At 40.2% G+C, this 25,734-nt stretch overlaps 1 protein-coding gene across 2 annotated transcripts in view; it reads left to right on the top strand.

Annotated features, from left to right (window-relative positions):
- Nucleotides 1–25,734, top strand: part of epha6 (eph receptor A6) — a 210,808-nt gene that overhangs the window by 8,613 nt on the left and 176,461 nt on the right. For both annotated transcript variants that reach the window (XM_039817396.1, XM_039817397.1), the window contains exon 2: nt 2,179–2,243. In XM_039817396.1, coding sequence (XP_039673330.1) covers nt 2,179–2,243 — 65 coding nt within the window. The remainder of the gene's footprint in view (nt 1–2,178; nt 2,244–25,734) is intronic.

The raw sequence follows: 25,734 nt of genomic DNA, 5'->3' as shown, positions 1-25,734 counted from the left end.
GGCATTCTTAATTTGGATATTTTTTATAGATTCAGAATTTACAATGAATTTCAACAATTCCTGATTTTGAAGTGGAACGCCATGAAAAACCTATGTGAGTCTCTGCATCCCACTATTAGAAACACCTGTTTTATTAGAATTGATTATCAGTTTACAATATTATCATCAAAAAGCACATGTTTTTTATAAGCATAACAAATCATTGTGTGTCTATGAACAGGTTATATTACATTTTTGAAGGATATTTTGTTAACCTAGCAATATGTAGCAATATTATGTTGGAAGATACAACAGAGCACCCCAACCATACAGAGACACAAAGCCACAGAACAAGGAAGAATTTTCTATTTTTTCTCTGCTGTACAACCACACTGACACTGCAAGCATCAATCTGTATTTTTTGCCTGTGTTGTATTTTCTTTAAATCTGACAACACAGTGGTCCCATATCCTTCATGGCTTTCATAACTCTTGGATGTCGTGATACACCCGTTTAGCTCGATCCAAAACAGGTGTTACATTGTGTCACTGCAGTGTGTCCAATACAAGCGCTCTGGGAGACGAGTGGAATAGCGGAGGGTTTAGTTGTGTATGACAGCTGCATACTGTACATGCACACACAATGAAAACCTCAGTGAGCAGATTCTTGGACAATCTCTGTCAACCACGCTCCATCAGAGGTGTATTGGCTCATAACTGTGGAACAGACAGTTTCAAAAATGTCCCTTCTTCCTTTATGCTTGCCTTGATCTCGTCAGAGTACATTCACAGATATAAATATAACTTTTCTTTTACCTTGACATTGTGATTCACAAATGATATTATAAAACCATTGAAACTAATACCTCCTTTGATATACATTCAGTTATAATAACTAGCTATCCCAGAGCAATGATGTTAATGGAGATTTATTCAGGAAATATTGTCACTGATAAAGATTTGTGTTGGCATAATGAGCCCCCCAAGGACCACTTACAAAGCGGACATTCATGACTGACTGACACTTAAAACTCAGTCGTTATCAGAGTTGAAGACTACACTATGATTTGTCAGAAATCAGTCTCATTACAAAGCATGTGGGATTCACAGCTCAACATTTAAGATCTAAGTCAATGGCTGCTCAAGGACAAGTTTAAAGATGAGTTTTGTGGCGACAGGTTTTTGATGACTTGTGTCATGTGAGAGAAATGATTGGCTTTTAGACAAGCCTCTTGACTCTAGTGTTGTTTTTCTGCCAGCTATCACTCTCTCCCTGAATAATCATTGTTTTCTTATAACTACTTCATGATGCACACATTTAGGACATAACTGTATTTTCACACATACTGTGCATTTGGCACATTTGACAAGGTGACTGGATCGGCTCCATGCAATATTTATGGATTTTGAAAATGCAACAGAATATGTGCCTACTGTCTATTCCCTAATGTCGCAAGTATAGGTAAAAACTTGTTTAGTGGTGTTATGCTGGCATCACACTGAACTGGTAAATTTAAGGAAGCCGTGTCTGCTCCTTTTCACTGTAAATCACTTGTCGCTGGGAGAGATCCTCCTGAATTATTAAATCTACTGTGTTTGAGAGCAAGACAAAACATTTCCCAGGTTAAAATTGCTTTGTTTTTTAACACTACTTGGAAAGTTAGAGTCAACTGACTATGATATTATGCTGTACCAAGATTAATTTCACTGTCTAAGTGCAATACAGAAGCTCTAATTTACATAACTAAAAACCATACTGGGATATTGATTAATAGTTAGCATAATGAAACACACACAACATTCTCATGGCATAAGAGGAGCTGAAGACAGATGTATCCCTGATTGTATCTCTTGAACAGTCATCAGCAGAAGAAGAGCAGGTTGTTGTTAGTGAGATTCAGGTAAAGCTGTGGATGGGAGAAAGGGATGGCAGGGGAGGGAATGGACTGTTGACAGTAATCTGACTGCAATCCATCAGTCCCCAAATTGTGTCGCAAGTGGCAAAAATGTTGCTCTCACTGTATACACCACCATGCTCATAAATATTCATCCGACAAAGTAATTTCTATTAATATAAAAAATGTCTAAAGGAACAGGTTTATGACTGATATTTCAATTTCCAGTGTGAAAATAGGACATTTTGTGTGTTGACAGATTGCTAATGGTTGTATTTCCTCTCGCCTCTTTTCACCCATTTCAGTTGTGCTGCTGGATACGACGTCTGTGCTTGGAGAGCTTGGATGGAAGACCTATCCTATAAACGGGGTAAGAAGGGCGACTTTTCTCCCAATTATTCTCTTCGGTCTTACTGTCTAGTGTGCCTTGTTTAAAATGCATGACCATTTCTGCATCAATGAGAAGAATTATATTGATTTTAACAGGTCAGAATGGATGGTAATGATATGTTTCATATTCACATCCTTGTTTTTGTTCAGACCCCCTGTCCACATGGGAAATACTGTTACTTGAAGACAGATAATGAGCCAAGGTCTCTAAGGAAGCTTTCCTTATGCTGTCCAATCTGCCCCCATCAATTCATGTCCTGTTTGTGTCCCTTTAGAGCCACAGAAATATTATATTGACTCTTTAAATGTTAGCCAAAGGGAAGCATATAGAGTGACCATCAGTCCAGCCCATGCTCACAAAGCTAACTGCATACTGCAAAAAACGTAGCGTTCAAGTCTCCATTTTAAATCTGGTTGCCTCTCAGTTACTGGAGAAACAATGACAGCATGCTCTATACCTTTATTCTGTATTTTTGGTCAGTCGACTAATAAAAATGGTTTTCCCATTTTGTTCTGGCAGTAAGTGCCTCCAGCTTCTCAACAGTTTCTTGTCCGGCTGAAAATCGAAACTTTGGAAACGCCTGCAACTACCAAACTGAAGGTATCATAATAATGAAATATAGATCTGACAAGTAACAATAGCATCCTTAGATCAAAACCTTCAAGTTGCATCAAAACCTCTTCCTCTCTGTGCTGTCAGAATACCTGAGGACCTGATAGAAAATGTCTTTTTATTATATAAAGTCAGCAACAAAGCCAGCTCAACTTTGTTCACCTCCATTGTGCCGGTTTTGTCTCAATACCCATTAATTACAGCACAGCCCAATTTAAGATGGAGACTCATTATAAAATAGAGGCAGAGGCTGAGCAACTTTGTCCATGCAACTCTGACTATGTTCAGTACTTGTTTGACCATCTTGAACCCCAGGATATAAGGCCAACCAATCCATGGTTTATTGAAAGGGAAATGCCTGGGGCTTTAACCTTCTTTTATGTAGTGTCAAGTATAAGCTTAATGAGGTTACTGCTTGTGGTTGCAATTCCAATCTATGTCATACCTTATTAGTTGTGATCTCTCATGACACAATAGAGATTAATAAATAAGTCTGTGGAGGTGGACAAAAACATGTTTAGAATTCTTTTTTTTCAGTACAGTATCATGAGAGAGCATTATAAAAAGAAAAAGAAATACACATAAAAAAAAACAGAAGCAATGACTGATGCCTGTTGTGCTGTTAGGTGACTGCAGGCAGACTGATAGGGAAAGTAACAAGAATGAAGGTTCTAGTAAAAGCTATTACTCTTGTTGAAGTCGTGTTTAAGAGCCCTAGCAGTAAGTACAACTTTTTGCTTTTTTTTTTTGGAGCTATGCAGTATTTCCTCCATCCTCTACTATCTTTACTATCTTACTCCTAGTCTCTGTGGATTTTGACTTTAAATGATCCTTTGCTGGAAGATCCCTATGCCCCAGTCTTCTCTGTCTCTCTATCTCTCCCTGCAAGGCCCTTGGTGGCCCATATCAGGGTTATGGAGGTGATTACATCATGTAGGTCGTGGTGACAGCCGCCCACAGCGTTAAGGAAGAGGAGAGAGGGAGGCTGCAGCCTCCATGATTAAGCTGTCAGCCCTCTTCCATCCTCACTCATCCACTATCCTCCGATTTACCATTAATATTTAAGACATCGAGGTGAGAGGGCCTGAGGGAAGGTGTGAAGATCAGGGGAGGTAAAACAGTTTAAATCCCACTCACTACCGGGGAGCCAGCAAGAGGAAGTCAATCCCAACCATATTAGACACAGCCTGGTATCAGGCCGGTACAGCAGCGCACCATGTAGCTGCCTATCAGAGTGGCACACTGGCTCTAGTTCCGGATATAAACTGCTGTCAGTCAGTCCTTCCCAATGCACATCTCAAAATAATTTAATATGCAGTAACTGCTGCAACTTGATTACCTGATGATGAGTTTGCCAGGAATATAGCTGGTCGTATGATATGAATTTGAAGGTGAAGTGGAAATTGGGGTGTATATTTATGGATTAGTTTTTTATCAAAAGCCATTAAACAACCCTTGTAAAGAGAGGCAGGTGAGTGGTTTTGTGGAAGAGGAAGGTTAGCCACAAGCACATGGTGGTGGTCTGCCAGCATTACAACACAGGACACTGTGGCATTCTGCATAATCTCAACAACAACAGTTTGAAGTGTCCTTGAGCAAGACACAGAAGCCCTATAGCTGCTTACTCACTGTCAAGTATTACAGGTAGGAGAACCAGCCAAATAACCAAAATGTAAAATCTATTTTTAAGAGGATGAAAAGTTGTATGTGCCAAAATCAAGTTAAAAGGCAACCATGTTCATCTCCATGGGTTTTCAAAGTCTCTCACTATTGGCCCCACCAAATTAAGGCAACTGTGCACCCCACGCAAATAAAATGTTTTCACAGGTTTTTGACACAGGGTACAATCTTTCTTGGAACTACAGTTAAACAGGATGAGCAGGAAGTATAATGTTGACATGGAGTCAGTTACAACTTGAACATATTTTTAGCATATATTTAACATTTTGACAAATTAGCGCCAGAAAAAGTAAGTGAGATATAGTTGTTTTACTTCAACAGCCAAGTCGGAAGCACAATATATTTCTTGGGAAGCTCAAAGCACTCCTCCTCTTCTCCTACACTTCCTAGTTAAGCAGAGGTGTCGTTTTAATTCGACACATATAGGGTCCTTCTCACTTCCCTTAAATTGCATCCCTGGCTCTTCCACTTGCCTCCCTTCCTCGCTTCCTAGTCCGTCCCACTGAGGAAGCACAGGAGAGACACGAGGAAATCATGGGAGGAGAAAGGACACAACCAAATGTGTTTTAGAGGATGGAGACGTCCTTTCCTCTGAAGCGTCACATGAAATGATAAGCTCTATGGGCGGAGTTAGCTACTGCTTTCAGCTGCACGGCTACCAGGAAGGCTGCTTTCGTGTATCCTCACTCATGGCTCCTCAGAGATCCCTTCTCGATGCTTGATCCTTGTACCCAGGGCAGGAATAAGAGCTTTGAGATGGCCTTCACGAAGGAGGGACAGAACAACTTCCGGTTCAGCCGAGGACCGAGCAGCGAGGAGCTATCAAATAAGGAATGTGAGAAGCAGCCCTAGACTCAGGGCTACACCTTTGCTTCTCTTTGCCACCTTGTGCTCATCTTTGCATTTGAGAGTAAGTGGATATGGTCAAACTTATCGGCAAGATTTAGCTGTCGGTCTAGGTAGTATAAGAGTTCATTTTCAAAGTGGTACTGTGATCATCACAGTTGCCTGGGAATAGTTTTCATTAAAGTGAAAATTACAGGGAAAGGCACTTCAATCAATGAATTAATTTTGCTTGGTCTCTCCCATCACAAGATTGCGTTTCCCTGTAGGTTCACATCTCAGGCACACTGGAAAGCTGCAAACAGATGTTTACACACTGTAAACACGATCATACGGCTTGGTCACGCCCAGCCTTCAGTGCAAGGCGCCCTTTGATTATTTTATACCTGCTCTGCTTTGGAAGTAAATAGACCTGTTTCAATTGGCCCACATGGGGAAACCATGCAAGGAGGACTGTTGTTATGTTTGTTAATGACTTTACTGAATGTGGGAATATCCTCAGAGTTAGAAAACACATTCACCCTTAACGGTTTTACTCATTAGATTTGTGCATATTGAACAGCAGTTGATCTATACCACGTCTTTCAAGGACTTTCAGTCTGTAAACTTTTTTCTTTAGTAGAAGTTAATAATTGCGCGTGCTTCAGAAAGCCAATGGAATCTGAAACTTCAGTGGGGAAAAATGTTGAGAGGTTGTTTTCATGAAGCAAAGACGTCTGTCTCTATTCTCAGTTTTTCTCTCCATGTTCTGAAATGCTGAATAGTGACGAAGAACACGACGTCAGAGGGGTGAGTGAGAGAAAGACACGAGAGAGGAGAAGGAAAAGAGGGTTGATTTGGCGTCTGCATGCAGCCACAATAAACTCCACTCAGAATGGGCAGACACACTGCTGAAATATGCATGAGTCATTTCTCAGTGGTGGGTGTGGGGGGGGGGGGAGCGGAGCAAAGGAAGGAGCAGTTTATTTATTAAATTACATGAAACAGCTTTAAGGGATTAAGAATGCCTAATGTTGCCTTTTGTTTTCACTCATTGACATCATAATGGCAACTGAGCGTAGGAAGGTTGGGCAACAAAGAACGATGGTTGTCCCTCATAAAGGGAGGGAATAATCCTATTTTTATCTTTTGTCAGAGATCCCGAGCAGCCAATAAGTCAGATCTACCGGGGGCGTATAAACACAGTGTTATGTAAGCGGGGAGCACAACGCTGGCACATTGGGTTTCTGCTGCCAGAACACTGCTCAGTCAAATATTAGGCTGTGCAACCTGTGTGTGTGTGTGTGTGTGTGTGTGTGTGTGTGTGTGTGTGTGTGTGTGTGTGTGTGTGTGTGTGTGTGTGTGTGTGTGTGTGTGTGTGTGTGTGTGTGTGTGTGTGTGTGTGTGTGTGTGTGAGGGGGTGCAGATTATAGCTTATATTATAGCTACTGTGTCTTCACTGTTACCTGTAATATAGATGTGATGCAAACGTTTGAATAAAATTGAATTACAACAATAAAAAGAAAGTCTACTGTAAAACAAGTCTGACAGCAGGTTTAGTCTAATGTGTTCCAAAAAGGTAACTTTAAGTGCATTTAACATGTGTCCTCTATTTGTCAGGTGTTGCTAATAACAGGCCTTGATGTACTGGCCATTCCCATTGAAGGTACTGCAGAGTGTGTCTTACCTTCATTCCTGAATTGTATAGCTTTGTGGAATATTGTGAATGCAACAAAGCCACACAATGGCTGGAGTGGTTAGTATTTTGTGTTACAAGTTTGTAAATGTTTCTAATAATAACTTTTTTGAGGAAAAACTTTCATATACTTTCTCTGTAACATCAAGCTCCACTGTTGTTAAAAACTACACAATTCACTCTCCATTGTTCAGGACGCTGTAGCAGTAGAAATAAATTGGACTGACAGGCTGGGGAAGCAAATTATCTTATTGATACAATTTTGGATGCCAAATCGTTAATGATTTTCCTACTGTAGATCTGACTTCCATCATGCAGCCTCCCACTGTGTTATTGTGGGATGATGCACCATGAGAATACCCAGCTTTTTTATCATTCTCCCAATACAACAAGAGTAAGCTCAGGCAGCCGCTAGTTGACATAAAGTCCTCTGAACAAATCGGTCTGTCAGTTTTGGGAAAAGTTTTCAGAGGATTGCCGTCAGATTCAGGCTTTGAGTTTGGGGACATTGAGGGGGAGGAGGGGGCGGGGGAGAGGGAGAGATGGGGCTGAAGAGAGAGAAAGAGAGGAAGATCGGAGGCCCATGTTGGGGAGTGATTGGATATAACTTGTGAGAGCGAAAGATGACTAAAACACCACACACACATTGATGTGCTTACACACTCGCACTCACTCGAAGGCATTTGCACACCCTCTCAAGCCTCTTTACTTTCCCCCAATGCTAATCCTTAATCTTTTTATTGCAATATTTAACCACAGTAATTGATTGCAACTACGCAACCTTAGGCTTATCTCAAAGCACTTCCTCCGTCCCTAATACTATTAGCCCTGAGAGTGAGCTCTGAACAACAGAGAGGAGGAGCGAGAGGGAAATCTGTATGTCAGTGTCCTTCATAGCTCAGATACACTTCTCTAAGGCGTGCTGCTGAGTGATGGCCGGCATGCTGCGAGAACGAAAAAAAAAAAAAAAAAGGAATAATCCAGAATCACTCCACTCCTCCCCACGGAGGCTCTAATATAAAAAAGGTATGATGATTTAGCACACCAGTGTTCGTCTCGGGGACCTCTGCCATAACCGGGCTTAAGCAGTGCCGGGGGATTCCTTAATTGGCTTGTTTCTTGTCAGGGACACACCGAGGCCAATATCTAATGCTCTCCCACTCGGCATCTCGCTGACAGCAGAACATATTCTGACAGCTTTTTGGGCTTACCCTCACCGTGTGAGGAATACAGTGAGGCTGAGTTAGAGAAAGAGAGTGGAAGCGGGGGGGGGGGGATCGAGGCACTGGATGGATGCAAATGGAAAGAAGAGGAGAGGGAGGGAAGAGTGAGGAGGTTATTAGCGCCTTGCTGAATGCAGGAGCTGAATACATGAATACGGGAAGTAGCAGAGAAAATAGAATATGTGGTTGCTGTAAGACTGGCAGTTTAGACAGACAGACTTGTGTTTCTTTTGAAGAGTGAAAACCTCTGGAAATCTTGAAAGAACAGAATGTTTCAAATACAAACTAAATTAAGTTTGTATTTGTTTACCTTAAAATTAAGAATATTTTAAGGTTGCTTTCTAGACAAACCTAAACAAATTAAGAGTGGTCCAGTAAAACTTCTTGTATGGTATGCAAATGGAAAGAAGAGGAAATAGGTATAGAAAATGTATAGAAAATGTTTGCAAGCCTACTTTTGGAACTGTTAAATGTTAGGTTTGGATTGTTTTTGTCTGTCTTAATACAATACTCACATGCAATATGTTCATTGGGATTTGTTGGTCACCTTAATCATTTGACTGTGAAACAACACTTACCTATGTCTAATCTGACTACTATACGCTTACAGGAATGGGGGACACAATTGACAGTCTTCTTCTTCTGTGTAAACATTTATTCAGAAGCTATATGAGGCTCCATCAGTCTGAGTTAGACAAATCTACTGGGTATATTCATCTCGATGCCATGTGTTGGTTTATTGCTCGTGCTGTGTTGTGGCAAGCCAAGTCATTTTTATTTATATAGCCCAATATAAGAAAACAAATAACAAATTTTCCTCAAAGGGCTTTACAATCTGTACAGCATACTTCATTTACACCCTCTGTCCTTTGACCCTCGCTTCCCATCAGGAAAAACCCGCCCCCCCACCTCCATGCAACTACCATGAAGTATTTCTCCACTGGGGCTCAATGCTGTCCGGGAAACACAAAGTGTTCTACAAAGATAGATAGCTTTAGCTAAACTTTAGAACACATTTTGACGGCTCTTTTAAACATTATTAAGTATGCTGGAAATACTTATGATTGTGTAAGGTTGTGTTCTGATAGGTGGTTCCGTTTTGGATTTGTTTTACGGTTGCTAAAAATATTTTTATTTTTTGTAAAGAGCATTGTACAACACTTGCAAGTAGTAGGTTTCTTATGGTTCTGACTTTCGCAGACTGAAATGACAAATAGGGCCGCTGGCAGATTATATCAGCAGTATCTAATTGACATTATTGCTGTATAACCCAAAGGCCAAAATGAAACGTTGTACTAATGTACTGTAGTCAGCATCCTCTCTGCAAGTTGTTGCCAGCCAAAGATTGTTTGTTAGAGAGACAAGCACCAAATTTGTCACACCAATTTTTGATTGTGTTTCAACAAGACCAAACAAGTTGTCAGCGGAATTTTAAGCTTTCATACATATTGTATCAATATGTTAAGCTTATGCACCTACTAGATCGGAATCAGGGCCTCCAGTATTTGGAGCAAATAGCTCATGAAAATCAGATGTTATCAGATGAGCACTTATTTATTTCTTGCTGTGAGTTATAAGTTCAGTGTTGAGCCTGTTTAGCCCTGAAGTGTAGTTTTACTGACCGAGATGTGATAGAAATGCCTCTTTCTCTACCTCTCTCTTCAATTGTCTATTGTCTGTCTACACTTAATTCTCCTTATGTGGTTTTCTTTACTCCCTGTGTCTCCTGATTCCCTCCACCTTTCCCTAGTTTGACCACTCTTATCCCATCCTCTCCTCCCCTAATCCTACCTTTGCTGCATATTGACGTCAATGCACTGAAAGTGAAAAACTAGGTGTGTGTGTGTGTGTGTGTGTGTGTGTGTGTGTGTGTGTGTGCGTGTGTGCGGCGTGTTTGGTTGAAGATGAGCCGACAAATGCTGGCAGCAAAGGCCTGCTCTAAATGCACAGCCAAAAGAAGACGGACAGAGAGAATGATAAAGGAAGGGAGAGAGAGACAGACAGCAGGACAGGGCTGAGGTTAAAGCCAGGAAACCATTCATTTTTTATAGGTAGTTAGACAAGCAGTTACACAGTTGTACTGGTATTCAAGCAGTCAATCATGCATTAGCACAGACAGGCAGATAATCAGAAGTTATATATTCACAGTAGGGCAGCCATTAAAACAGACAATCATAGTCAGGAGTATATAATTAAGACAGAAGAAAATGGCTCTTTAGGCTTATGTTTTTGTATCTTAGCAAAGTGCAAGTGTCTGTTTAAAGGAATACGCCACCGTTTGTTGAAATAGGGTTATTCATCGTCTCCTCTATATTTATATTGGTGGGCAAACGCATTTTTGTCTCAGTGCTTGCATTGTCTTAGTCCGGCGGCACTGCCGCTAGCTTAGCTTAGCGTAATTAATGGAATCCTTTGTTGCCGTTAGCATGTCGTGAGTAAAAGTGACCCCAACAACAATAAAAACAAAATCTAATTACTTATTGTGGGCCAGACTAAGACAATGCATGCACTGAGACAAAATGTGTTTGCCCACCTATATAAATATAGAGAAGACAGTGAATAACCCTATTTCAACAAACGGTGGCATATTCCTTTAAGGTTTTTCTGCAGTTCCATGATGAACTGGTGCTTTCATATCACATATTGGAAACATAAAAATAAATAAATAAATAAACTTCTGACTTCTTTATTATGATCCTTCAGTGTTATTTTATTAAAACATGAATGGACTAATCAAATAAATTAATAAATCATTTGGTAAACTATGCATTCTTAAATAGTTCATACACAGAGGTTTGACAAAACCTGTAGAGTAAACCAAAAAATAAACATTTGGTTCTGGTACTGCAGTCAGTCAGGTAGGAAGGGTTGGGATCTGCTCCTCTGGGAATTGACTAAGAATGTTGTTATAAGGGGACAGCCTCTGACACACACACACAAACACAATAACACATACAAATAGATTTTTGTACATTGACATTTCTCTCTCTTTCTAACTCTACACATTCAGGTGCACAGGTGAGAGTTTTTTATTCCTCAAACATCACCAGCTCCTTTCTGTCTCTATCTCTCTGTTCATGTACACAGGCACACGTGCGCACACACACATACACACACACACACACACACACACACACACACACACACACACACACACACACACACACACTATTGCACACATTCCCATGTGCACATGCTATCCAAAAAAACAGTGTGGTGGCTCAGTTAGAGGAAACCTGGCCAAGGTCACAGTGCTTTATCTCTACTAGGCTGTTTACTCCTGTCTGTTTCACTTGACTTGCATCAGAAAAATATGTTACAGTGACACTGACGCATGTCTACTGTATTCCAAACCTGAATCTAAACTCTGCACTTTACTAGCAATGAAATTTAGTGTAGTGCCAGCAGGCTGATTACAGCCCCAAAAAGACATTACATCTCTCGGTCACACCAGACAAACACTTGGCTAACCTATAGGCAAGAAACATGGAAGTGTTAATGGAAATACTTTACCATTATAATTGCTTTCAGAGACTTAAAAAAAAAAATTGCAGAGGCTTTCTGACATTATTTCTACCTTGTATTAAAACTTTTTTAAATCTATGGAGCCCCCAAAGGGTCACAGCAAGATCTTTTTTAGGGACTACTTTTGCGTTACCTCGCAATAAGATTTGCATTTTCTCACAATATTTTGTGTTCCTTCGCAATATGTTTTCAGTACCCGTTAATACTTCTTCTTCCATTCCTTCTGTGACATGTGTCTATTTCCACTTAAATGCCCAGCGCAATTCCACATCTGGATCAGCTCGTTGATTTTGAACTGGACATTATACTGATATACTTCTCAATGGGCACATTCATACTCTGATCGCCACATGCTCTGACATCGCACATCATCTTTTCATACATTTGATTATAGAACAGATATGAATGTGCCTATTGAGCAGTATATCTGCATAATCCATACTGTGGAAATAGACACATGGCTCAGAAGGAATGTAAGAAGAATAGTATTGCGAGGTAACGCAAAACATATTGCGAGGGAATTCAAAATATTGCTAACACAAAAAAATCTTGCCGTGACCCTTCGGGGTCTCCGTGAAATTTTTTTCTTTTGTGTCAAAATATTTGAATGCCTTTAAGCCCTGACAAGTTACATGTACATAACCCTGCTAAATGACATGCCACTTCTTTAATATTTCTGACATTTAATATTTCTGAGTGGAAAAATACTTTCAGTGTAATGTGGGAAGACTTAGTAATCATTAAGATTCAAATTGCCAGAAATCTGCACTGGAACTTACCTTACGTACATTGTGAAGTGTATTTGTTTGAATTTTGGTGGGAAGTATTCTTGTCTGGTTTTACGTAATTATTTACATACAAAGTAGCAAACTTTAAAGATCTACAGAAGAAAACAGATTTTCACAACAACAAATAGGTCTTAGAAATCAGTCTCCTATTCATTGTCGCTGGAGAAGCTTGAGAAGGTATTACTTGTCCATCTTCTAGATAACATTTCCAGGTTTCTTTCTGCTAGGGTGACAGAAAATTGTACACAAATCTGAATTCAACTTTCTGAGATACTAACTACTTATTTAAATTTGGTATTAGGAAACGATCTTCCTTCAGGACGAGAGTCTGACTCTTTCTATCAACAGTTGAACATCTTTCTTTGTCTCCCAGATTATGTGTGGTTGATTGAAACAGGATTTTTCTTTGGGGCTGTCTATATAGTCTTGTAATAGCTTTGTGCCTAGCAGAGCAATCGCGGTGCTCCATCAAGCTCTGACACATCCATTTGTCACACTCTCTGTGGTCTAATAGAAAACCAAGGGAAGATGCACACACACACACACACACACACACACACACACACACACACTAAGATGTAACTCCCAGTCTTCAGTACATATGGTTTATTGTATTTTTGGACATAGACATGTCAGTGAGCTGCTGAAAGAGCTATTGAGGAAAATCTAACCTGACACTTTCAAATGAAAAAGACGTACATGAACACCAATATTCCACTATTATTTTGAATATCACAATATTCCGAATTTGATACATGTCATGTAAACAGCATATTCCGGTTGGATATTCAGAATAAGGCCTTTTTACGAATATAGCGGGAATATGTGGGATTTTCCGGTATTATTCAGGTTTTGGAAGAATTATTTGGACATGTATACAGCGCATTCAGAATATGAGTCTCAATCGGGGGTTTTACCGCAGGCTTATGGTCAGCTTTGTGTGTTGCTATGGTTGCTGTAAACAAACCAACCAGCCAACAGTTTGCAAGGCTGGAGACCCGATAAGAAGGAGAAACACAGCTACTTTTAAACATTATCAAAGACTTGGATATCAACAGGTTTTTGGATATGCGCACACATCGCTGCGCCAACCTTTTCAAGAAGCTGGTTGAAGGAATGAAAGAGTGACGCTGTGTTCGAACGGGCTGACAAGTCCCCCACTGCTGGTAAACTTTGTTTTGCACAGTTACATGTAAACGGAAATATTAGTGCAATATAAAAAACGGAATATTATGTGCTTGTAAACGTAGTCAATGAAGTGACAGGCTAGAGTGGAAAAGGCATTATCAGTACTAGAACTACAAGAAGGAACTGATGATTAGATCATTTGTTAGGCACTGATCGCTTTATTGAAATTATTCTTTTTGTATAAATCAACAATTTTAATATTTCCTTTATTTATTTATTTTCGTATTACAGCCAAGCAACACTGGAGAACACCAAAAACACTCAAATATAAAACAATGCACATAAAGTAAAACTAAAAACAATTAAATGAAAATGAGACAAGTTGGTATTGTAGAAATGCTTTAGAAGTACTGTATTTCCTGGCATGATTTTCTGATTTACAATTTTTTATTGCAGCATAGCTAATCTCAATGGTTGAAGAAGTATTCAGTTCCTTTATGTGAAAGTACTACGGTAATACCACACTGTGAAAATACTCCACTACAAGTAAAAGTCTTAGATTCAAAATCTTACTTAAGATAAAGTATGTATTATCAGCAAAATTTACTTTAATTTAAAAGTAAGTCAAAAGTAAAGTGCTTATCGTGCAGAAACTTTTAATTTTCAGTGAGACTTGCAGAAAGTGGTAAATGTGTTACCTGGGCCCAGGTCCAATGTCACGGCGTAAGCACTGAATCCTCACGCACAATTAAAGAGTGTAGGAGAGTGTAAGGTTTCCAATCACTGTATGAGAAATGGGACACCACTGTGTAAATTCACAATACTTTGATGGAGACATTATTGTAGACAGTAAAATAGTAATAGTAAAAAATGACATGTTCGCTCCCAGTTTAGGAAAAATGGTACTGTTGAACCAAAATCATGCCCTAATGAGACAACTAAACATAGTTCTAGTTATTTTTGGAATGAAAATGAATGATGCAAGGAAGGGTGCATAAATTGCTTTAAAAAAAAAAAGTCAAGCAGAGAGCCCTCAAGTGCTTGCTGATTTCACAGTGGGACAGTCCTGAGCACTTGCCAACTTAGCAGGAGGCCTGTCTGTAAGTCGGGCAGTGGAACTGCCCAGGGCCTATTTCAATACCAGGTTTTAGTTGCTGTCAAATGAATACATAAAATAGACAAGTTTGATTAATTTAATTGAACATTGTTGGTATATTAACACTATAATATCAAGGCAGTAAACATAAGTGGGACCAATCCGAAGCCCAAGCTTATGATACTGTTTATACAGTGACCTGATTGTGTTTACTGTCCCACAAAAGCCCTTTTCTGAACCGGGAGAAGCTCTGGAGTATCCTATATTTACCACTAACCACCTCTAATCATATACATCGACAGCAATATAAAGTATAAATTTCCCCTCTTAGAGATAATAACGTCATAATCTGCCCAAGTGTTACATGTCCTTCCCCCTGCACCCCCTTACCATCTCTCCCGCGAGTCAGTCCCCTCTTTCGAGACACATTGTTGCATCTCAGCAGGTGTTCATACAATAAAGATGACCACCATCCATCTCTGTTCCACGTGGATTACATCCTTTACAACTGCTGATGCTGCTGCATCAGTGAGCCGTTGCAGCTGGTGAAGGTCACGTATCCTGTCATGCCGAAAATTGAAATGGTTCCCTTACACACTCAAAAAGTCAAATGGTTTCCAATGGGTTCAAATCATTTGCATCCATATTCATAGTTTGTTTATATCCCAGTCCCATGAAGAGAGGGAAACAGAGAGAAATGTGCCAGTTTGCAGGGTATCAGATTAAAATGATATTAGAGCTTATTTCTCTTGGTAGCTGCATAGAGTTTACATGTTTCTATGTAAATTTGCTGGCGGGCCAAACAGAAAACCTTCCATTTCAGCTCATTCAATCTGAATATAAGTCAACACTCGCCTCCCAAACCGCCTCAATCCCAATTCAATCCAGTGGAGGGTATGGATGGATAGGAGTTCTGCTGCATGTTGTAACAAAATGCTAGGGTAGAAGATTGATCACAGCACTGCAGGAAAGAAAGAAAAAACGCCTCCTTTCTCCCTTCCCTCTTCTCCCTTTCACCCTTGGTATCAATTTACTAAACCCTCAATGATGGCGAAGTCGCCGCATCTAATATCATTTGTCTCCAAGGCTTCCAAAACCCACTTATAAACTACATATCTGGGGAGAAAGTGAAGCAAAGACAGATCACTGGCAACTATATCATCAGCCAGGGATCATGTATGCTGTGGGCTGTACCAAAGTATGCTTATATTTCAGTGTATTGTGTTGCTGTTTTATAGTGGAAAACATTTAATGCAAATAATTCCAAAGTTACCATTCCCTGCATGTGGTTGTTTCTCATTTATATTCTTCACCTTCTTTAATGAAATAGAGTTAGAACTGTGATAGAAGAGAGCGCAGGGTCACTTGGCTGAGATTCCTCCCCTGAAGCTCCACAGTTCTATCCTCTTTGTCTCTTTTACAAGCAGAGACAGAGGTGGGAGAGAGACATATCTTGTTTTCTTCTCAGCTCTCAAGTCTAACTTCAGTCTAGATCTTGGATCTTACAGGGGAAGGTGTGTGGGGGCGTTTGGAGTCAGAAGATGGTTCCTGTTAGAGGGATTTGGTTTCACTGGAGATGAATGTTTTGTCTGGCAGGCTCTCTAAAATGCACTTAACATTTTATACAAATTCTGAGGATGCTGGAAGCCGGGCCTTACCGCACACATACTCTGCCTCTTTGCTGCTCCCTCTGTCCTAATTGATCGAGCAAGCCAGACAATCCCGTTTTGTCTGCAGTCATTTCCAGTCAGGCTTGTTTAAGCGTTACAGACTGGAGTCAGATGGCTTCGCTAAGGGAAGATGTCTCCTACTGTTACCAGACAGGCAGACATGGGTTGAGAGACAGCAACACGCTAACTTAAAACCCAGAAGAAAACCTAAAACAATGTCCTAATGGATATATTTGGGCTAACCTTTATGCACCTTCATTTAGATGTCAAAATACAGTAACGTCTCTTTTATAATTCAACACTTCAATGTTCCACTTAACGTCTCCAACTGAACATTCTTAAAGTCTTACAAATGAAGTCAGTAGCCAGGTTATTAGCTAAAAAGCTAGCTAAAACTAATGCAGTCTAAGACAACAGCTCTGCAATGCACCCTACCTTAATGAAACTTCTAATATTCTAGTATTTTTTTTAAAACTGTTTAATAGAGGTGTCTACTCGACTGTATGATCATTGTGGAGGCTGCAGTCTCTGGTGCTTTGATCTGTATTGTGTATACTGACAGGTGATTCTGTTTTTTTGTCCACCCAATTTATACAAATGGGTGTAAGCAAGCAAATGCTTGATTTTTTTTCTGAAGGTAGCAAAAGGTCACTTGTGAGGAAAATGTATTAGATGATATTTTTTTTAATCTCTCTGCCTATTTATCTATCTTTCAAAAAGGCAAGACAATTAATGGACACCATTATTAATATTATCAAAATATCAGAAGACTTGTTAGAATATCGATTTTGTATGTTAGGCCTTTCTTTGGAAATGTAATGGCTTTTCCAAGCTTAGTATTTTGCTTTGTTTTTCTTATTATTTTGATCAAATTCAGTGTCAGGTATCCCAGGCTGTTTGTAGCAATCGATGTGATGAAGCTACATCCCACCAACCTAAGCCTGTAGTAATCCTAATTCTCACCTTATACTCCAATCTGTATCCTAAAGCATCCCTTGAAAACTCTCCTCCGCTGAGTATTTTCCCTATCTTTTCTGTTGTTATGAGAGAATATTTGGCCCTTGAGTGTACTAAGTGCTGCAACACACACATCATCCTCTGACACTGTTACACACAGCTAAGCATTACCTCTTGTCCGCTCTGTCTTACTTTCTTGTGCCTACGTTGCTGTTCATCTTCCTCCTTCCCCATCCTCTTGATATCTTTCTCCCATTTCTTACTTTTCACTACCACCCCCCCCCCGCTGCTTTCTGACAGCCTCTTCTTAACAGAGAGCAGCAGACTGTGAAAACAGGCAAGAGGCAATGTGTCGTAGGTGCATTTGTGTGTGTTCCATCCTGCATGTCTGCAGATGGAGGACAGTATAGTTAACTAAATGAAACAGTAGAATTGAAGTGATATTTATTATGTTACTCCAGGTAACACAGTTATTTCTGTTTAATCATAGCTTATTTCCTCATAATACTGCGGCTTTCAGGTGCACTTTGAGATATTTATTCAAGAGTTTTTTAGTAGGAAATCAAATCGCTGCTGCAACATGGCTTAGTTTTGCCATGTGGTGTGTTGTTGTCTTTAAAAGATCAAACAGGTATGTAGAGGTCCTCCAGAGACAACCTGGAGACAGGAAAGAGAGATAAGATCATACATGTAATAAGCAACATAACCTTTACTGTAAATTGATGTTCTACCATTGTCTTTGCCATAAGCATCATATTTCAACCCAGTCTCATGGCAGTTCGTGAAATGGTCACGTTATTTAATCTATTGAGTCGTGTTCATTTTTTTTTTCGTGGTGGCCAGCACGAAAATGTAAACAAATGTATTTCAATGGGAAGCATATGTCGTGATCACCGCACGAATTTGGTAGCGAGTAGTATGAAATGCCGAAAATCCGTGTAAGGAGCTTGGTTGGGGTGGTGGATGGATCAACCAATTCAGGACTTTCACCCCGGACCGGGGGATCGCATCCCGCGCGTGGCGTTTTGTTTCCCCGTTAACCGTACCGTTATTGGCACACGTTCCCTGCGCCCGTCTCCCGGCGTGTGAGGCATCCCGCGTCTGGCGTTTTGTTTCCCCATTAACCGTCCCGTTATTGCCGCACATTCCCTGCGCCCGTCTCTCAGTGTGTGAGGCATCCTTTCCTTGTTGTTTTTTTCCTAAACCCAACCTCCGAATAGATGGTTCCCATTTCGTGCTGGCCACCACGAAAAAAACAAGATAAACGTGTTGATGTACACGAATCAATAGATTAAAAATAACGTGACAATTTCACGAACTGCCGTGAGACCGTGTTGCATATTTCATTAACTCCTTCATATCTTTTCAACAATACTTGATGGCAGCATAATATTACGGTACCTCAATCAATACAATGTTGTTTCAGCAGTGCAGGTTTCTTGTGTCAGACCAATAAAGCAGATTTGAATTTAAGTGAATTGGGACTGAGGGAAAGAGAGAATGAGACAATGAGAAAGTGGTGCCCTTTTCTACAGTTTCAAATGCCAGAGTTGTCTTTATCGTTGCCTCCAGTGTTTGGCTAAAGTCGATACCAGTTAGACCCCTTCTTTTGACTCTTTGATACTGATTAGGTCAGAAGGTATACAGAACTGGGACACTCAGAGAAACCTCTAATTTATTAAAGCACTATAACATTTGCGATAGCTCCCATGAACCCCATTTGAAAGCAACCTTTTTGTTTTGAGTATAAGACAAGAATAAAATGGATGCATTAAATAGCATTTTTGTAGTCTTAGCAACCACTCAAAGCACCATTCACACACCGGTGGCCGTGGCTACCATTCAAGGTGCCACCTGCTTATCAGATAAACATTGACGCACATTGGGAGCGATTTTGGGGTTTAGTATCTTGCCCAGGGACACTTCAACATGTAGACTGCAAGGGGCCAGGGATTGAACCGCCAACCTTCCGATTGGACCACTGCTCTACCTCCTGAGCCAAAGCCGCCCTATAACTCGACATCAAATTCATGTTCTGGGTTGACTTTATTTGTGTGTGTCTGTGCAGCCCGCTTTCCCCTACCTGTGTGACCTGGTCTTATCTAAGCTGTCTGTGGTTGTACCCTGCTACCTCACCCACTGGCAAAGTGTGTGTGTGTGTGTGTGTGTGTGTGTGTGTGTGTGTGTGTGTGTGTGTGTGTGTGTGTGTGTGTGTGTGTGTGTGTGTGTGTGTGTGTGTGTTGTACCGCTGTGTGCAGCCGTCACTGTGATCTCACATCAGTCAGATGCTGCTGAGCCACACATTGACATTCCAGACTGCCTGCCTCTCTGGCAAAAATAGATATGTAAAACGACAAGCTCTTTTCCCCTCGTTTTCCCCACACACAGTTTCCCTGAGCTGGTTGGGGAGAGAAAAAAAGAAAGGTCTCTGGTCTGTGTCAGCTCAGATGAGAAAGAGTCAGCGTGTGTGGAGGGGAGTGACATATCACCGTTTAGGCAAATGAGATAGAGGAGAAGAGGTTGAAAGGAGACATGGTTCATGCCCTTAGCCAGTGTTGATCGTGCTGGTAGATAGGGTTTTACTAGCGTTTGGATTTTGATGCTGCTGATAAATGATATTTTTGCCAACAATGAAGTAACTGTATGTTTATTGTCACCTGAGATCTTACAGATTTCATGGGGGATTCAGTGGTTTTTGTTAAGGCAAGGCAAGGCAGCTTTATTTGTATAGCACATTTCAGCAACAGGGCAATTCAAAGTGCTTTACATAAAACATTAAAGAGCAGTAAGAAAACAATTAAAAACAATTTAAAAACATTAATAAACAAATTAAAAACATTAAAAGACAAGAATAAAATTGATAGTGCAGTATAAGAATAAAAGTTACAGTGCAGTATAAGAAATTAAAGTTAATAAAATAGATTATTTAAAGAAAAGCAACATCAAAAAGATAGGTCTTTAGCTTAGATTTAAAAGAACTGAGAGTTGGGCGGACCTACAGGTTTCTGGGAGTTTGTTCCAAATATGCGAGAGCATAAAAACTGAACGCTGCTTCCCCCTGTTTAGTTCTGACTCTGGGGACAACAAGTAGACCTGTCCCAGACGACCTGAGAGGTCTGGGTGGGTCATAATGTAGTAGCAGATCAGAAATGTATTTTGGCCCTAAACCGTTTAGTGATTTATAAACCAGTAAAAGTATTTTGAAATCAATTCTTTGAGGCACTGGAAGCCAGTGTAGAGATTTCAGTACTGGAGTGATGTGATCCACTTTCCTGGTCTTAGTGAGGACTCGAGCAGCAGCGTTCTGAATCAGCTGCAGCTGTCTGATTGATTTTTTGGGGAGACCTGTAAAGACACCGTTACAGTAGTCAAGTCTACTGAAGATAAAAGCATGGACAAGTTTTTCCAGATCCTGCTGAGACATAAGTCCTTTAACCCTTGATATATTTTTAAGGTGATAATAGGCAGATTTTTTTATTATGTTAATGTGGCTTTTAAAATTCAGGTCTGAGTCAATGACTACACCAAGATTTCTGGCTTTGTCTGTTGTTTTCAACATTGTCGTTTGAAGCTGAGCGCTGACTTTCAATCGTTCCTCTTTTGCTCCAAAAACAACTACCTCCGTTTTTTCTTCATTTAATTTAAGAAAGTTCTGGCACATCCAATCATTAATCTGTTCAATGCACATATTTAATTGTTGTATTGGGCTATAGTTCCCTGGCGATAAGGTTATGTAAATTTGGGTGTCATCCGCATAACTATGGTAACTTATTTTGTTGTTTTCCATAATCTGAGCCAGTGGAAGCATGTAGATGTTAAACAGAAGAGGCCCCAGAACTGAGCCTTGGGGAACTCCGCACGTCATATTTGTATGCTCAGATGTATAATTACCTATAGAGACAAAGTAGTCCCTATTCTTTAAATAGGATTCAAACCACTTTAGTACTGAGCCAGAAAGACCAACCCAGTTTTCCAATCGGTCAAGAAATATGTCATGGTCTACCGTATCAAATGCAGCACTGAGATCAAGTAATACTAAGACTGAAATTTTGCCACTATCTGTGTTTAAGTGGATGTCATTAAAGACTTTAACAAGAGCCGTCTCAGTGCTGTGGTGTGGTCGAAAACCTGACTGGAAGGCATCAAAACTGTTGTTTAGCGATAAGAAAAGGTTGAGTTGTTGTTGAAAACCACTTTTTCTATGATTTTACTAAAAAATGGAAGGTTTGATATTGGCCTATAGTTGCTCATTAGTGTCGTGTCTAGATTGTTCTTTTTTAGGAGTGGCTTGATGACTGCAGTTTTCAGGGCCTGTGGGAAGATACCTGAGAGCAGAGATGTGTTTACAATCTGTAGAAGATCAGAAGCCAAACAATTCGAAACATTTTTGAAAACACCCGTTGGTAGAATATCAAGGTAACAGGAGGAGGTTTTCAGATGTTGTATAATGTCCTCCAGGTTTTTAAGGTTGATCGTATGAAATTGTGTCATGTTGGAATTTGTTTTGCGTGCACACTGTGACAACACATATCGTGTACTTGATATGGAAGCACTGACTGTCTAATTTGCCGAATTTTGTCTGTGAAGAAGGAGGCAAAGTCATTGCAAGTCTTGGTAGACAACAGTTCAGATGCTACTGGTACTGGAGGGTTAGTTAATCTATCGACAGTAGCAAACAAAGCACGTGAATTATTATTGTTTCTGGCAATAATGTCAGAGAAAAAGGACCGCCTTGCATTTCTTAGTTCCAGATTATAAATGCGAAGTCTCTCTTTATAAGTGTTATAATGGTGTTATAATGTTATAATGTTACCCTGAGGGTTGAAATTGCTTTAAAGCAAGTGGTACCTTGGGACCTCTAGTAATTTGTAATAATTACGAATCTTAATGCAAATTACCTACCATATTTCACCAAACACAGATCATGTGATAATATTAGTCCCAGGCAAATTGGCTTCTCTGTGATTTAAGGTTGAATTGGCTGTGTTGGCAATTAAAAATAAAAGTTTTGACAGAGTCCTGACATTATATCGGGGGATAATGTCAGTTAATTCCATTAAAATACAGACTCTGCTTATTCTGTCCAAATGCACCGCACAAAACACAGACATGGGAATAGGACTTTACTTGTCTCTTACCATCTTTCCATTATTTTGGCTGAAAACACGTTTTCTTTTGCTACAAAGGAACAATCAAAAGATTTACAGCTGAGGCTGATGGGAAGGTCATTTTTGCAGGTATTTGGTAACCTGATCTCACAGAATTCCGTGAAATGAACACAGCCCCTTAACTCAAAATCTGTGGCAGTTTCACGGAATCACAAATAATTCCGCGATGGGCCCACGGAAGAATTCCGTGAAATGAACATGGATCGCCGAAAATTCCGTGATGGGCCCACAGAAGAATTCCGTGAAATGAACACGGCCCCTTAAGTTAAGGAAAAGGTCATGGGTGGGCTTACGTTTCCATGGCATGCGGGACAACAACGGGACGGATGGGTTTAGGAAAAGAAGAACGGGACGGTTACGGTTGGGTTTAGGAAACGTGACACACGGGACACGATCCCCGGTCTCCTAGGTGAAAGTCCTGTGTTTGACCCATCCACCACCCCAACCAACCTCCCTACGCAGATTTTCGGGCTTTCGTACTACCCGCTACTGTAGTCGCTCCTAATGCTACGTCATCTTCTCATTGACTTTACATTGGCATTGTTTTCCGTGGTGGAATTTTCACACATTCCGTGCCACCACCACGTAATGTGGTGTTAACAGTTTGTGATCATTTCACGGAATTCTGTGAGCCCAGGCTGGTATTTGGTCATAAAACAAAGTATCGGACAAAGTAAAAAATGGAACCTGATGAGGGCGAAGAAAGTTAAGGGATCACCAAAGTTATGAGAGGTCATCCTGAGAGAGACATGAATGTGTGTACCAGAAATCATGGCAATACATAGTTGTCAAGACATTTCATTCAAAACTATAGTTTCAACCTGCTGGTGGTGTTACAGGAAAGGTTAGTGGATCACAAATGTCATTAGAATATATTGATGATATATTGGCCTCTTTGATCTTACCCTCAAGTAGACACTAATTACTGAACTGATTATGTCATGCATGTAAACCAGCGGACATTGCACTGGGAGGTCAGAGGTGTCAGAGGCTCATGGGCAATTCATCAGGGTGGATGTGTCTGATGCAGCGTGGGAAACAGGGTGGTCTTTTCATAAAAGACTCGTTGACTTCAAGAAATGTGGCTTGTCAAATTATAGATTTCCTTTTTTCATCCAATATAAGGGTAAAGGTAAAGCTTTGCATCCATTAATGCCAGCCTTGATTGATCGAATACAACAGCGAGAGGAGCGATCTATTGCTGCCACACATGACCCATGATAGATTGGGACCCTCTCCAGAGGCCATCACTGTAATGGACATTATACTGTGCAAAATGGCATAAATACTGCAATAGCTTGTGCTAAATGAAATAAATTTAAGGTTCTGACAGAGCCAAATGTTTTTTTCATTATAACGATGACATTTATCATCAGCCACTCCACTGTCTTTTTAAGGAAAACATATATGTGACTGTACAAGGCAAATTCATTTTGCATAGATGAGTTCTGTTATGTGGGGGATCAATAAAATCTTGATGGATGGCCGTGATCATTCCATTGGGCTAGTGGAACCGTTGTCACATATTGTAGCAGGCTCAGTCTCACTGGTATTTCTTCGTTGCCCTCCATTGTCTCAAGCAGTAGGCTTGAGGTTGAATTCAGGTTCAGTTTCATAACATTTAGAAATTTGAAACTGTTATCTCTTCTTTATTCTGTAGCCCCAATGCCTCAACTTAATTTCTTCTTGTTTATCTCGAAGAAATGTATACAAGCACACTCTGCAAAGATCTCCCATGTCACAGAGGGCAAAAAAGTGTAATAACCTGCTGTATACTTTAAGAAGTGAGCTGTTTTGTTTTGTTTGGTCCATCTCTCAGATCTGAGCTTTGTGATAGTTTGCTCTTTGTGCTGCAGCTTCTTCCTCTTTGCTTAAAGAAGAATTACTTGTCCAAGTGATGCAAGTGGAGTTGAAATCAGGTTTAAAAGACACAGAAAGCTTGGGTTAGCCCTTGTAAAGTCAATACATGGGCTTACAGTATATTTGGCATTTAAATCAATAAGCAGCCAGGCTGCCAAATTTAGTATGGTGTCACTGTCTGACCAAAGAAATAATTCCAGTGTAGTGGGAGGATTTAACTAAACAGTGTGTTAAACCTGCAATCAAATATGCCTCAAAGGAATTGCAAACCCTTTTTTTTTAATTAATTTTATTAGTCTTTCTCTCACTGGTTGTCATTAATAAAATAAAATAATATCCTGAGGATTTTACACCATGACCAGGGTGTTTCGTTGACTTTTAAAAAATGGTCAAAGATACTGAATATCAGCTCCAAACATCAGTCCAACATGAGTAGTCTTTAAAATGTCAAACGGGTCGAACTCTATCTTCAGCGCCCTCGGCTCTCTTCGTAGGATGACTGAGGCCATGGCCAACAGGGTGTCATTTGTGAGAGCACCACAGGGATGACAGATGGGTGCGGGTGCTCAGGCTCCACCCTGCTGGCTACCCATCCACTGTGATGGATGCAGGAATGAGAGAAGCAGGGTCTTTGGATTTCATTTGCTCACCGCTCACTTGTTCCAATTGATTTAGGGGTGTGCTGGGTAGTGGGATACTGTGTGTGTGTGTGTGTGTGTGTGTGTGGGGGGGGGGTCCCTTAAAGAACAGTGACAAACAACCAAATATCTAAAAAGTACTTTATCAAAATGCATCCAACTTACAGTCAAATGACAAGCAGCATTTTCTTGTACAACTGAATCATCTAATAAATTACAACAGAAACTAGTTTACATGATATGGAGGGCAGTGATCATACCAATATGTTCGGATCATAGCTTGCTGACATTTTGCTGTAAGACTTATTATTTTGAGGAGCCAATTTTTCCCATATGTTTAGTACTGATTGGTGGTACATCTGCCAAAAAATGACCTGGGGATTGTGTGGGGTTGTTAAAAGTCTTTACCTGTACACACCCTGAGATAGATGAAACACAATGCATTATATATTATATAATAACTAGTTCTAAACATTCACTGCCTGTTTGAAACACATTGCTCTACTTTGGAGCACTTTATTTATTTTTTTAAACTGCCAAATTATTTCAGTATTGGCTTACATGTTAGCAGCAACATCACAGCTTCATTTCAGCACAAAGATCAGCA

Source organism: Perca fluviatilis, chromosome 12 (assembly GCF_010015445.1).
Source record: "Perca fluviatilis chromosome 12, GENO_Pfluv_1.0, whole genome shotgun sequence".
In the NCBI taxonomy this organism is placed as follows: domain Eukaryota; kingdom Metazoa; phylum Chordata; class Actinopteri; order Perciformes; family Percidae; genus Perca; species Perca fluviatilis.
The sequence above is the reverse complement of the archived record's forward strand: the minus strand, read 5'-3'. Positions and strand labels throughout refer to the sequence as shown.